Source organism: Phasianus colchicus, chromosome 7 (assembly GCF_987193195.1).
Source record: "Phasianus colchicus chromosome 7, bPhaCol1.hap1.1, whole genome shotgun sequence".
NCBI classification, from domain to species: domain Eukaryota; kingdom Metazoa; phylum Chordata; class Aves; order Galliformes; family Phasianidae; genus Phasianus; species Phasianus colchicus.
Genome location: NC_143442.1, coordinates 10,908,306 through 10,922,633, shown reverse-complemented (window position 1 = coordinate 10,922,633; position 14,328 = coordinate 10,908,306). Strand labels below are relative to the sequence as shown.

Below are 14,328 nucleotides of genomic sequence, written 5' to 3'. Positions count from 1 at the left end.
TCCAAGCCCGGTTCACTGCACAGCGCTGCACACCATGTGCCAGCACACAGAGGGAGGCTCCTTCCTCACCCTGTGGTACCTGATTTAAGTGTTTGCTGAGCTGTAGTGCTATCTGCTAAGTTGTCTGATTTTCTTGCAGTCATTAACTGCTTCCAGTTGTTAGGAACTGCTGAGGATTTTCTCTATGGGCAAACAACATACCTTCCTTTACTGCAAAGCAATGCCTTCTGTGCTGTAGAACCTTACTCCCCTTTTTCAGCCAGTAAAGTCATTACACACCAAGGCAATTAACAAGAGCAGAAAGTAAACATGGATGACTCCTGGGTCTGCGTGTGGATACTGACCTCGGGTGCTCATCAGCAGCCATCCTCCCTCATCAGAGGACTGTCTGCTGTTTGGTCATGTGGTGCAGCGCCGTTAAAATGTAGAGGCTGTCTAGAGAGCTGGCTGCCTGTTCAGTTCAAGGGGTGTCACTAAGTGTTTGACTTTGAAAGGAACAGTCATTTACGGCACAGCATCTCTTGTACACTTGCTGTGGGCCAGGGATAAATTACTTAAGATACATATTTCCAGGCAGGTTTTTCTCCCTGTGTTCGTTGCCACTTCTGGCTTGCTCTGGGCAGCCATCACTGGGGCACTGCCCTGCCTGAGGGGAGAGTGACTGTCCCAAAACAAGCCCATGCTTGAAAGAAGGGGGAGCATGCTCTTGTCTGAACGTTTGTTCAGTTGCACATTCACACTATAGGTATACAAATGTCCAAACTGCTTCTGTTGGGGAAAATGTAAGATCCTCAGCATGTGTACTAAGAGGAACCAAAACTGACATCCCAAAAAGATGCTTTATCCATAAACACTGAAGAGGTATCTTTGACGTGATGCCAGAAGATGTGAATCCTTGTCCCCCTGAAGACACTGGGGACAGAATGAGATTCACCAGTTCCTTCAGCCTAAAAAACAGATATTTCTCTAAAGCAGAAGTCTCTGCTTTCTAAAGCTGTTACTCTTTATCTTCTCCTGTTTGTTGTTCTTTTTTCCCCAGGCTTTCCCACCCAGCATGCTTACTCCTGAAGTGGATTTTCTTTCTGTCTTTGGGTCCTGATCTCACGGGGAAATCTTAATCCAGCATTGTCTTTCTGGGTGCCTTTTGATCTCAAACTCTGTGATACAGACTGACAATTTCTTCCCACTTTTTTTTTTCCCCGGTAAGTTACCAGTAAGATTCATACTAAATTCCTGCTAATGGTTCTTTATGAGTTGTGATGAATTAAGGGAGTAATGTAACTTTCTTCTTTTTTTCCCCCTTTATCCAGAAGGATCTCTCTTCCTTCTGTCCTCCTTATACCAACAAGATTAGTTGGAAGGAGTCTTGAAAAATAATCTTAGTTTTGTCAGACATGAATTTTGAGAGGCATAAAAGTATTGTACAGCCCTAAGAAAGCCAGTTTGGAACAAATAATGACTTCCTTGGCTTGTAGCCTGCTTCCAAGTACCATGTGTTATGACAGCATTTTGTCAGGTTAATCAGAAATGGAAAAACACCGCATGGCTAATCTCTAGGGCTGCCCAGGAAGATGTGTGCATGTGATACTGAAAGACCTGCAACTTGCCAGGAGAAAGACCATCCAGGTTCAAAAAGGTACTTGAGGATTATGGAAACTTACTGCCACGTTAATGTGCTGGCACTGCTCACCCTTCCTGTGCAGGCTCACCCCACAGCACGAGTGTTTGCAGGGCCGAAGAGACTGCTCAGTGCTGTGCTCCCTTCAACACCTGTAATTTAAAAGCAGGCAAGCAGCTGAGTACACACTGGATACATAGAAGATAACATTCAAAACACAACTGTCTAGTGGGGCATGTTCCACAATCAGTCTGTCCCTTACCATAGCAGATGTCCCAGACCTAAGAGCTTGTACTGTTCCCTTGTTTTAGGACAGGGCTACAGCACCAAGTACGCGTTCTGTTCGTAACTCAACACAGGGCAATTATTTATGGGCTTTCTTTGGGGAGTGTGCTTGGTGCAGAGGAAATAGCCAGGCAGGCTGCTGCAAACACTGCCTATTTCCTGTCATAATTAGAAGAACCCAGAACCTGGAAAACAGAATGATCATCCAAATGCAAGATTGATACTGAAAATTAGACCTTTTCCATATACTTATTGTTCCCTAACCTTTTGGAGCAGCCAAGGAGACCAGCCATAGCTTGATTTAAATATATGAGTGTACCAACAGTTCACCTCTGGTTTTGAGTGTGAATTGGAGTGAACTGGAAAAACACTGTAAAGTAATTGGCATCTCAGGACGCAGCAGCAGTTCTCTGTGGCTGTGAAAGCCACTTGCCATTTGGATAATATATTATGCTTACTGTCCTTATGTCTTCTCTTAACACAACTGCCACGGGAGGTAATGAAGAGAAGGATGCTGCATTGCTCTGATCGTGGGAGGAAAATGAAGGCACAACAAGCTGTTGTTTTTTGCATGGTATGAGAATGAGGCTCAAAGGCGGTTCGATGAGGATCTGTCATGAGAGCATCGCCGAAGTCTTCATCCAGCAGCTGCTCTGCTTTTGTGTCAATTTATTTGAAAAACAAACAACAAATTAAAATAAATGCCTCATGCTATTCACTGGCTGTTCAGTGCATGTTTTGGGGAACAAACAATTTGTTGTCTAACAGCTAGAAATAGCTGGAGGGAATGCCAGCTCACTTGTGCTGCTGCCCTGACAGGCATTTTGCCAGCTATGGCTCACTGCAGCGTGCTGCCACCCTCATCTTGGATATGTGTTTGCAATGTCTCCAGAGGACGCAAATACTCCTATTTTCTCATGGACAAAACAAAGCACTAAATGCAGCCAGCAACCATGTTTCACTGCTGGTATCTTCTTAAGCATCAGAGCTCCAGCAGCTGCAGCAGAGGGATACACTGTGGAGGCCTACTTAAGTGTTGGGTCAATGGGAACCTTACAGATAAGAGCCTACCCACCTTCGTAGAGACATCCCTGTCTGCCTTTGTCTGTGAGCTAGCTGATGCTGATCTCTGGAGAGATACACAAATATGCTCCTTGTGTGTATCAGAAGTATCTTGTCGATGGCGAATAATGCTGTTTGGCTTCGTCCTTACCCTGGGGAACTGAATGAACATTTAAGGACTGTTCTCTGAGATTCGCCAACCACAATTCAGGCTCCTTTAATTTAGCCTCTCGGGCTGTAACATGGCCTTTGTCGTGTTAGTCGCAGCGTGACATTTTGCTGATGGTGTAATCGTAGGGCCACAGTCAGTGGTAATGTCAGGCTGAAAAGGTTAGGGCCTTTTTGCCTTTTACCATCGCTCATCTTCAAGTAATTTCCCTGCCGAGGAACTGAGAGAGGCTGGACCTTACAGGGGAGGTTTGTGGTCTCAATTTCAGCTCTCACGTCTCATGTACAGGGGCCTGACCTGCCCAGGCAAGACACAGTTCTTCGTGCCAGTTACTGTTTCTTAGGGCAGCAGGGCACCACTGTTCTCCCAGTTTCATTAGGACTACCTCTGAATTCTGTTCATGAGACACAGGCAGGCGTTCACTCAAATGTCACTCACATCAAATGAAATATCTACTCCAGAAAACCCAAATATTTCTTATAAAAAATACCCACCTAAAGTCATTGAAACATAATTATTAAAACCTTTTATGTTTTCTCTACAGGACAATGTAAATTGTTCCTTTCAGTTAAATTTTGAAATACACTAGATTACATCATTTAAATAATTGCATTTTAAGTTCACTATTAGTGGTAGCAGAGCCATATTTACATACAGTTCTGAAATATTTTAGATGCACTGTAATGTTTCAGTCTCTAAGTCCATTAAATACAGACTTCCAGCGGGGGGATACTGCTCTTCCAACAGTCTTTACATGTATTTGGGGTGCACAAGTGAGAGAGCAAGAACCCCTTTTATCATCTGACCTTCCTGTGCTGTGTGCATGCAGCTGGATCAGAGTAAATTGACTCCTACTTGACTGGGATTAAATACGAAAGACCTTTTAAAACAAGTATTGTGACTGAAGATACAATTGATAAATGAAATACAGTCCTTAGGAGTAGCGATGGAAAACATTTTCTCCAACTTTCCTCCTGTTCTGCATAATACTGCACCTAATTTTGACCCTGACTTTACCTAATGCTGATGAAATATAGTCTATGGTAGAAACCTCTCTCATGTTATCAAGACTGGCTTTCAACAGAATTCATGCAAATGCAAGCATCATACGTCATTCTCCCACAGTGCAATATTAACAAGTTAAACTCATTATTTTCCTCCAGAGGTCTGCTCCTCAGCAGGCCCCTCTGTGTATGTACATCAGCCACAAACAGGCTCTGAGTCCTGAGGCTGGAGACCAGGATTAGGCTGTAACACTTGGTTCCAGCGCTGCTCAGTAAGTAGTTCATGCATCAGACTTTCTGTGTTGTCCAGGAAGCGGAGCAAATTCAAGCCACCCAGGCTCTCAGGGGTCCTCGCACGTGGCTCTGGCCAAGACACTGCGTGCTGCCCGCACAGGTCTCAGGGCCTGGTATGAGGCGTGCTGATCATGATGTTGGGCAGTGCGTTCCGACGCTTCTTCCAGGAGCCCAACTCCCGCGAGTACCGCCTGATCTGCCGGAACCAGTGGTGAGTCCGTGCCCGGTCGCTGTCCCGGAACACAAACGCCTCCCTCCTGATTTCAATGAGTTCAAAAGTGTCGTCACAGTCAGGATCAGTGGAGACAATGCAATTACTCAGCCTCAAGGGCTCCCTGAGCAAATGGAATTTCCCATTATTTTTGTCCCTGATGAGTACCAGCACGGCATCCTTCACAGGCCCGGGCTCAGCTGACTCCAGGCTGGATTCAGACACACGTTTCATATTCACCAGGAGGAGGACCTGCATGTTCTGAAACTTCAGGGTCTTGCTGCCTTTCTTTACCCACTGGCCGTCAGGGGGCTGGGCCAGCTGCAGAGACCCCTCCATGACAAATCGTGTTTCCTCTCGCAGCCATCCCACAGTTTTGAGGGCAGTTTCCCTCATTTCAATGTTGATGACTTCCCTCTTCTTCTTGCTGTCTTGGCGAAAAGAACGGAGGGTCCACGTGTTTCCTTCTTGCTTGGTTTTCATGTTGATGTGCTCCAGGTGGGACTCGATGCGGCTCTTGGCCTCCCGCAGGCTGCCGTGATCTGGGTGGTACTCAGTGGTGGCCTTGATGATTCTGCTGAGCAGCAGTGGGTACTTTGTGACCCTTTGCAAAGGGGCCATCAGAAAGGACCTCAAATTCATCCGTCGCAGTGCTGTGTTGTCATTCTGGGACACATTGAGGAATATTCTGCAGGGATTTAAGAAGAAGGAATGAAATGGCGGCTGTTTTGTCAGCAGATGCTGCAATCCTAAATGCAAAGGAGCAGCGAGGTGCTGACAGCTGCTGAGTGTTGCTCTGGTTTTAGCAGCCTTGTGAATTCTGTCTTCTCAAAAATTAAAAATGTCTGCAGCCATGCTCAGCTGCAGAACTGTGACAAGGGGCCTGGTATGCTAGAATGTAACATCTTAGCAGTCATCTGTTAATCACTGTAAAACAGTGAGGGTGTGATCTTTCTCTGGTACACACTGACATAGGCCCAAGGCAGATACATCAGCTTCTATCAGGTTACATAAATTTGTAGGTTCTTTCATCATTTGATTGCAAAGCTCTCTAAACAAGAATTTGGTACTGTCATCACTTTATAGCTGTTGCAGTGGAAACAGAGAAATGACTCACCCTGCAGGCTGGGGCTAGAAATGGGAAACATTCAAGTCATGCATACTTCACCCAGTGGTTTTTCCCAGTGGAAATCCAAACCACTGGTGCTCTGGTGCAGGGACTGAGAATGTTCTTAGCTGGGTATTGTTTAGCGAAAGCTAAGCTCTGTGGTCAGTGGGCAAACACTGGTACCACAAAATACCGTACACAGATGGACACCAACAGGCTGCTTCACTGAGCATACTGAGGGCTGAACATATTCTGAAGCATAAAGTAAGCTCCTCACCCCACGACATTGCAGTTTATCCCAAATGAATATTAGCATCAAAACTTCGATCTAATTGAGCCGACAAAGGCTTTGCCCTCAGCCTGGTGCCCTCTCTTCTCACCTGAGCAACTCTTTCTCCTTTTCCAGAGCATTGAGCATGTTCACAGAGGAGGACTGCTGAAGACAGTAGGTCTGAAAGGCTGGCAACATGTTGACGAACTCTAGAAATATTTCGCCGATGCACACGGTCATCAGGTCATCATCCCCCTGCAAGCATGCAATACAGCCCCTGCTAGGTTAGCTCAGGAGAAGCACAAGCACAGAGCTGCATTCAGTCCTGTCACTACAAACTTGCTGTAGGATCTGGTGAGCAAATAACTGGGCTCACCCTGTTGGAGGAAAGGCAGTCCCTGCATGTCAGGGAGCAAGTGGCACATGGGAAGGTGAAGGGAAGCTGCCCTAACTGCTTGCTCTTCTACATGTAAAGAAATGTCTTCTCTGCTTCTGTGGGCTCAGCCAGCTCAACAGACCAGGGGCTAAAGGCCAGAGTCAGCCTTCTAGTCAGGAGGGTTTTAAGGGGCCCTTCTTGCTGGCAGGTCTGCCATAAGACTAATGCAGCAATGCATAAATTAACAGAGGAAGTTTAGGTTCAGATGGGCAGGGGAGGCATGTAATCAGGGAACAGACATGGCAGTTAACAACTTTCTGCATTTGTTCTGAGCAGCTGGGCTGGCTGGGAAGCAGGATCTCCATCAGTTGCACGTCTACTGGCTACTTTGATGCTTAATTGAAAAATAAATTTCATAGTCAATTTGATTTCCAGACTAATCAGAAATACAAGCATCTTGTGCCACATCATGCTTTTATCTTTGTCTAGGTGCATGCTGATACACTCTGCAATTACTACACATTTCAGCAGCAAGAGAGGGAGCAATTCTCTGCTGGCAGCTTTTTGATGCAGTACTGAGCTCTGACTGCAAAGGGCAACATGGAGGAGGAAACAGGGAAATCCACAGCTCTGTAGAAGCCAGTGTCTCAAGAAATTATGCACAGAGGACAACTGCAGTGCATATCTGTCTTCAGTGTGCCAGGTGCATGAGAGAGGCTGTCAGTTTCTGAGACACATTGCTCAGTTTGATGCACAGGGTTTGAGAGAGGGAGAAGGATGGGTTTCCTAGAGAACAAATGTCCTGGTGAAACTGACAAAGCAATGAGTGGGGTTTGGTTCTTCAAAGAAAGGATGGTGTGAAGTTGTTTATTTGTCCTCTGCAGCAACTGCTATTCTAGAAACTTATTTATATTTCTCTGCCCTCTACCCACAACACTGATGGGATAGGAGAATTCTTTGTGCAAGGCAGTCGCATCAGTAGAAGCAACTGGTATGCAGAGCTGTAAGTAGGTGCAAGTTGTCACCAGAGCACGGAGCAGCCTGTGCTGTCTGGCCCTGCAACCAGCCTAGAGGCAAGCTGCAATAAACTGTAACCTCACACCAGCTCAGGATTGGGTGAGCATGTGTCCTGCAAGCTTGGTCCTCTTATGCTGGCCAGACCAAACTGAGCTCTGCGGTCACACTCTTAAAAGTGTCCAAGCTATCTGGCTTAAAGCTAACTATAGTAATGGGGCAATTAGGTCCTTAACGGGATAAATGGCTGATGACCAGGCAGCCCAGTCTAGTGGTTGGCGACCCTGCACATAGCAAGGGGGTTGAAACTCGATGATCGCTGTGGTCCTTTTCAACCCAGCCCATTCTATGATTCCATAGCAGTGAGGCCAGCAGCTGTGACTTGGCTCAGATCTACTGCAATCACTGGTTTGCAATAATTGAGGGAGAATGGACTGGGGAAATGACAGAACCCACGATCCTACCTCCCTATCCCCCTACTCCAGCTGTGCTGCCTCACTAACACAAAACCTATTCCTATCTGCCCAGTTCAGCACACAGGCATCATACCTGATCAAAGGCCTGATCGATCTCTTCCTGAAGTATCTCCAGGAAGCTTTCATTGAGGTCAATGAGCTCCTGAATATTGCTGAAGATGCCAAGAAGCTGCTCCTGACTCAGCAGCCCAGCTGCCTGCATGGGGAGATAGAACTCCTCTTTGATGATGCGCAGGTCCTCTCCATAGCTGGCCTCCGTGTTGACAAACTCCAGCACCGACTCCTTGCGCTCTGTCCTGCGCTTGCGACACTTCTCACAGAGGTCAGCCCTCCTCTGATTGCAGTTCTGCATATCTGTCTCTACTGGGAGGTCCCTTTCTCCACAGTCGGTACAGGGCCGGTGGGCTTCCCAGGCCTGCAGGGAGCTCAGTGTTTCAGATGCCCTGTTCCTCCACTTCCTGGCTGACATCTGGCTAATGCCACTGTCTGCCCTCTCCACTTCTGCAGACTTGGTCCGGGTGGCCTCACTGGGATCCAGGTCATCACGGACATCGTTCACGCCCACAATCCCGCTGTCTGTGCTCAGGCTGCTGACATTGCTCCAGTGATGTCTGGAACGGAGGGAGCCACGTGGGGCACGGCGAGTCTCGTCAAAGCTGCTGCCATGGCCAAGGTTGGCTTTTGCTACCACTGGACCTGAGAACAGACACAGATCATTACAGGCACTGCCAGCTGATCAGAGCTCATCTGGGGAACTCAAATTGGCACAGCCACAAACAGCAGGAGCCCCGGTGGGGAGATCTGATGAAAGCAGGGCTGTTGGCTGTCTACCCTCCTGTTTTGCTGCTGGAAAGTTAGGGAGTGGGGAACAGAAGTAATTGGCTCCCAGGTGAAGCCTGTCTTCCCTGCACTGCCTCTGCCTGTGAACTTGTTTGGACTCTCTCTCCCGCTGCCATCTGCCAGACAGGGACAGAGACACAGCAGGATAGATCTCGATTTCTGGTATATCAGGGTTAAATCTGGAATGCTTCCCTCTCCCAGGTCAGTAGAGTTACACCATATTTACACTAGAATATTACACCAGAATAGCAGGTCTAAGCATCTGGCCCACCACAGAGTGCAGACTCTGCGTACCGTAGTCTCGCTCCTGCCGGCGTTTCTGTGCATGCTGCCGTGCTGCAGCTGCAATCTTCAGCTCCAGCTGCTTCCTCTTCACTGAGTCTGTTGGCATGGGGTCACTGAAATGCGGCCGCAGCCGGCACTCCCTCTGGGCCTTGGCACCATCCGTGCTCTCATGGACGATGTCAGAGCTGGATCGGCGGCAGCTGGGACTGGAGGTCTGCAAGAAAGGCAAGCGGGGTTGGAACAAGGCAGCGGTCAAAGCAATGCCTGATTTGCAGTCACTAGATTTCAGTTGCCAAAGGAGGAAAAAGGCAATTTATTAGCAGCATGGTTTGAAATGCAGCTCTTCTACACAATCTGTTTGGGATGTTCTGTGATTCTATAATCACAAACCCCAGATCCCTCTGTCTTGCTTGGTTCCAACAGCAAGAACTCCTCTCCCCCGCGGCTCTGTAGCTGTCAGTACAGTGGCTCAGTGGTGGCTGGGCCACAGCAGTCGAATAGGCATGGAGAAGTGAACAACATAGCCCTGGCTAAGGCTCTAAAGTGGCAACTGCACCAGTCCTCCAGGGATCTAACTTTGCTTCCCTCTGATCTGTGAATATTTCAGAGCTGCTGGCCCAGGCTTTTAAGCCTCACCTACATTAGTGGACTGACTAAGTGGGGACAAGAGAAGGACCTGGCTGATCTCCTGGCAGTGCAGCAATGAAAGGGTGATGGCATAGTGAAAGCCACAGGGGGATTATTGCTGAGCTCCCTGCAGTGGCAGATTGGCAAGGGCACACAGCTGACTCCCATTTCCTTAAGTGTAATAAAATAGGCACTAGAAGTCCTTCTGATAAATTGATCATGGGAGTTAATGTAATCTCAGATGCCAAGCTGCCCAGCTTCTGCAACAAAGAGATCTTTCAGAGCTTCTGACAAGAAAAAGTTCTAAACAAATATACAAAATGAGAGGTGAATTCCTCTCCCTTACATTCCCTGCAGGTTGAGTATCACTGGATTTCTCATTGCTTGTCTTATCCTCCCAGCTCTCTGTTGCCATGGACATTGCTGTGGCTTGCTGGCTGTCCTCTGGAGGTGGGCGATCGTCTTCCTTCAGATCACACTGTCCCTCAGAGGGAGATCTGGCAGCAGTCTCAGCATTGCAGCTGCAGGGAAAGAAGCAAATTCTGATGAACATCACGTCTGCAGCTTACTTGCCATTCATGACCCAGATGAGACTGAGCAGAAAGCCACAGTCTGATCAGCCCAGCCACAACAGTTCAGGGAAAGTTCAGGCAGGAATCTAGTCTTGTTGGCATAGATCTCTGTGTCTGTGTTTCAGGGGCTCTAAATACAGCTCTGTTATAGCAGTGCAAATGGGTAATTGCACTCATACCAGCATCAGCCTGGGATATCAAGTCTCAGGTGTTCACAGCGCTATTTTGTGTTCATAAAACGTGAGGTTTACCCACTGGGACCAGAAAAACCTCTTTCTAAGTAGGCTATATCCATTTTTCCTGCTATTCAAAGAGATGCTGTCAACAGAGAAGCTATATTCCTCACGGGGAAGAAAATCACCTGCAAGAAATCACAATACTTTGAAGAGATTAGAGGATTAAAGGAGCTCTCCCTCTGTTCTTCATCTCATATGATCCCAAACTCACAGAAACCATTGGAAAGATTCCTTCTGCTTTCAGAGAGCTCGTGATCCAGGACCTTAGGTGCACTGAAGAGCCCTGAAATAACTGGCAGCCTGCAAGTCTCACTTGGCAATTCTGGGGTGCTCTTAGTCACAGCTGTCTGCTGGTAACGAGGGCCTGGCCTGGCTGATACAGGCAGCCTGTTCCAACCCCACACTCCTCTCCCTGTAGATAACACCTCTCCAGACAGACAGAGTCTGGTGCAAAACCACTAACTTGACACAGTAGTTGACAGACTGCAATTTGTGACACAACCTGTAATTCCTTCATTTTTTTTAAACAGGCTCTAAGACACTTTTCTTGCATACATAACAAAGCCTCCTTGGAATAATTTTATTTTTTTCATTTTGGGGTTACTTAGGGCTTGGATTCTTTTAAAAAGGGTTGTCAGGACTGAATATGGATGTTTGTGCATAGTGGAAGCCAGTGTCTGGATTTAAGATTATGAATGTACCCTATGCTTAACAAACATCTTCTATGATAAAATCTGCTTCTTTTTAAAGGCTTCACTTGTGAACTGATGCTGGTAGGTCATACTGCTAATGCACAATTCCAACACTGCCAGCTACAAGCAAACACATGAGACAGATGGGCATTTTCTTTACGATGAATGACAGTTGGCTCTGACAACAAACCATCAGCCAATACTGAAATCACTGAAGAGGGAACAAATCTCCCAGAACACAAACTGGCTCTTGTTGTCAGGCCAAAAAAGTTGGTCTGCAACTTTGCAGCTGATGCTTGTTCATCTTCCTCCATCAGTGCTTCCAGGTCCCAGCTGACACCACCAGAAGATTTACCAACTTAAAAAGAGTTGAGCTGTGGGTGTGCAGCATTGGCACAGTATAACAGCAGACTCCTTTGCTTTTGCTGTGCTAATGCCCTGCTCTGTGGATTTGGAAGTGCCATTTCAGCCCTCCCGGCCTGTAGGAAGGAGAGGCCAAAACTCATGCTGCCCTGTATTATACACAGTCTGTATTACCATCTGTGTTAGAACACTGCAGGCACACAGTAGGGCTGTGGTCCCATGGTACTGGCCTGGTCCTGTCTCTTTCCTCTCTCCTGCCTCCAGCCACGTGGCAGTATCACTCCTTCAGCACTGTATGTGGCCATGATCTGGATTATAGAGTAATTCTTTGAAACCACCTGTGTTTGAAATATATTCTCCCTCACATATTACAATCCAGATCATCTCGATGATATGTCACTGACTTGGGTAATATACAAAGAGCTGAGCAGGGCACACCTGAAGGAGGGACGTCAGAGGTTGGGGAGTAAGAAACTCTTGATGAGGATCTGCCACAAAACAATGTTTCCAAAACTTGCTCCTGCTATATACACAAAAGGAAAGGAGTATGCTGAGGCATACATAGAGGCAACAGGGTGTATCCGAGCTTAGCAGCACAACTGGAATATTATCTTCTCTTGATCATGATGCCTTCAACCATATACACCGCGCTCTCAGGAAGAAGCTGCACTTTCCTTTCTAACTTTTACAGCAATTTGGTGAGCTGGCAGCCCAAGCTAGATGTTGCTTCTTTCCTATCCCTGTTCTCAGCCTTCCTGTCCTTTCCCCATACATTTCTTCCTGCAGCTGTACCTCCCCAGCTGAACCATCACTGCTGCCAGCTTTCCTCTTTACAGTCTGCAATAGTCTCTGCTGATTCACACTGTAAGACTGAGCTGAGCATGCTGCTTTTTCATACCACTCACATCACCTAGACAGTGGTGTAAACTGAGTTTAGAGTATCCTTTCTTTTACACCTCTGGTATTATTCATCTTCTCATTTTTTCCTCCTTTCACAATGTTCTCCCAACACCTTGCTATGCTCCCTGTGTACTGCTCCTTCCTTGTGCTCTGTCCTCCATAAGAGAGTGAGGGAGCTCAGCCAGCTGCAGCTAAGCAATGGCTGTAAGCACATGGCATGGTTTGTGAAGATCCAGCTGCCAGGGCTCTGAAATTGGCATTCTGAAACTTTTTTGCCTCCTGTCCCTTGCGATAACATAAGAATAGTTATATACATATTTTACTGAACCCTCTGGACTCTCTGGTATGTTTCCTTTTTGCACATCCTTATTCCAAGGTTCAGAAAATGGACAATCTATAGAAATGCCTACAGAATTTCTGCCTAGATCTCCATACCTCCTCCCACCAAGGACTACAACCTAAGTTAAAGGCATCCAGTGACCCAGGAGAGGATGAAAGCTGCTACGATTCCAAAGTCGAAAAGCAAATATTCCCTGCTAAAACATTCAGCCAATTAAATGAGTCTATAACAAATATGTATAAATTAACAGGAAGGCAATTAACTTACCAGACAAAGCTGATCTGTAAAACTGTAGCACTTACACAAGACCACCAGAAAGAGAAGACAATTTCAGCTGCCTTATTCTGTAACGTTCCATCACATCTCTATCAAAGACTTGCTGAGCTCTATATTTGAAAATGGGACCAAATCCCCAGCTTTCAGCTCCTTTCGCGTAAGACTTAGGAAAAAAATGTAGCCCAGTCATCACAATATAGGACCCAAAAGACAAGAAGTCTCCTACCTCTGCAGTGAGAATCAGCTTAGGTTATAAATGAATATTCAGCTCTTTAAGTCTCAGGTGAAAATGATGGAAAATGGAGACTTATCCAGCCAAAGGAAACTAGTGTTTTCCACTAAGAACTACCTTGGCAATGCCAGCAGATGAGTTCCCTCCTGCTATCCTGAACAAATAACAGCCTTTACCACTAACTGTTGTTACTATCTAAAATAAACAGGTCAGAGTTGTTCACTGACATGAATCAATCTTTCTAATACTGCCATTCACATTTTCAGATGAATTCCCATCCTGGTGATTACAAAATCATATCATGACTTTAACAAACCCAGTTAGGGAGTCTAAATACATTCACAGAGACAAAGGCTAATAGGATATTAAAAGCACAGAAACTGCACTGAAATCATAAGAGCCCTGAGCAGAAAGTATTTGGAAGCAGAGAGGGTAGTAGGAAGAAATACCACGTGCACTCCCCAGTTCCTGTATACCTTGCTATGCATGCACCTGAGGCTCTGGATACTTAGTCAAACCTTTGATCTGCCCAGACAGCTGTTCTTATGCTCTTAGTCATAGCTTGTGCCATTCTGTTTATTTCATTTCACATCGAAGATAAAAATAGCCTACTCAATGAAAATGGTTGCACGCCACAGCTTTTTTTGGTCTATTTCCTCATCAGGCTTTCATACTCTAGCACAACGGCTAAGTTGGACAGCTGAAGGAAGATTTGGATTACAGAGTTGCCCAAGTATCTCTGCTCATCACTCTGGTTTTGTTTAGAGGAGCAGCTACAGCTCCAAAGAGGCTATTTCAGATGACTTTCATTCCTGCACAGAAGTCACCATCATCTCTAATACTGAAGAGTCCAGCCTCAGAGCTCTAGCTTCGTATCTGTGGAATGCCAGTATTCAAGGCTGATGCCCTGGCATTTCAACACTGCGTCTGCAGATGCTGGAAGCAGCCAGGAAGCCAGTCGAATGTAATTCTTGGCAAAGCCAGTCCAGAAAGCCAGACTTATGAAACAAGCCACTCCACCAGCACTCCTTCTTTTCCCATCAGCCTGCGCTCACAGTGACACTGCCTGGTGTTCCT

The 14,328-nt window shown here is 46.5% G+C and overlaps 1 protein-coding gene across 3 annotated transcripts in view; it reads right to left on the bottom strand.

The window, feature by feature from the left end:
• Nucleotides 1-1,551: 1,551 nt before the first annotated feature.
• LOC116227365 (uncharacterized) overlaps nt 1,552-14,328 on the bottom strand; it is a 41,584-nt gene continuing 28,807 nt past the window's right edge. For 2 of the 3 annotated variants that reach the window (XR_004166548.2, XR_016468168.1), the window contains 6 exons: nt 9,987-10,161; nt 9,023-9,227; nt 7,962-8,584; nt 6,132-6,277; nt 2,979-5,331; nt 1,552-1,770 (listed from right to left, as the gene is read on the bottom strand). Coding sequence is in view for 1 of the 3 variants with exons in the window: in XM_031590628.2 (XP_031446488.2) it covers nt 4,536-5,331; nt 6,132-6,277; nt 7,962-8,584; nt 9,023-9,227; nt 9,987-10,161 (1,945 nt within the window). In the remaining 2 variants the exon portion in view is untranslated. Of the gene's footprint in view, nt 1,771-2,969; nt 5,332-6,131; nt 6,278-7,961; nt 8,585-9,022; nt 9,228-9,986; nt 10,162-14,328 lie in introns of those variants that run through there. The other variant, XM_031590628.2, reaches the window with a different exon arrangement.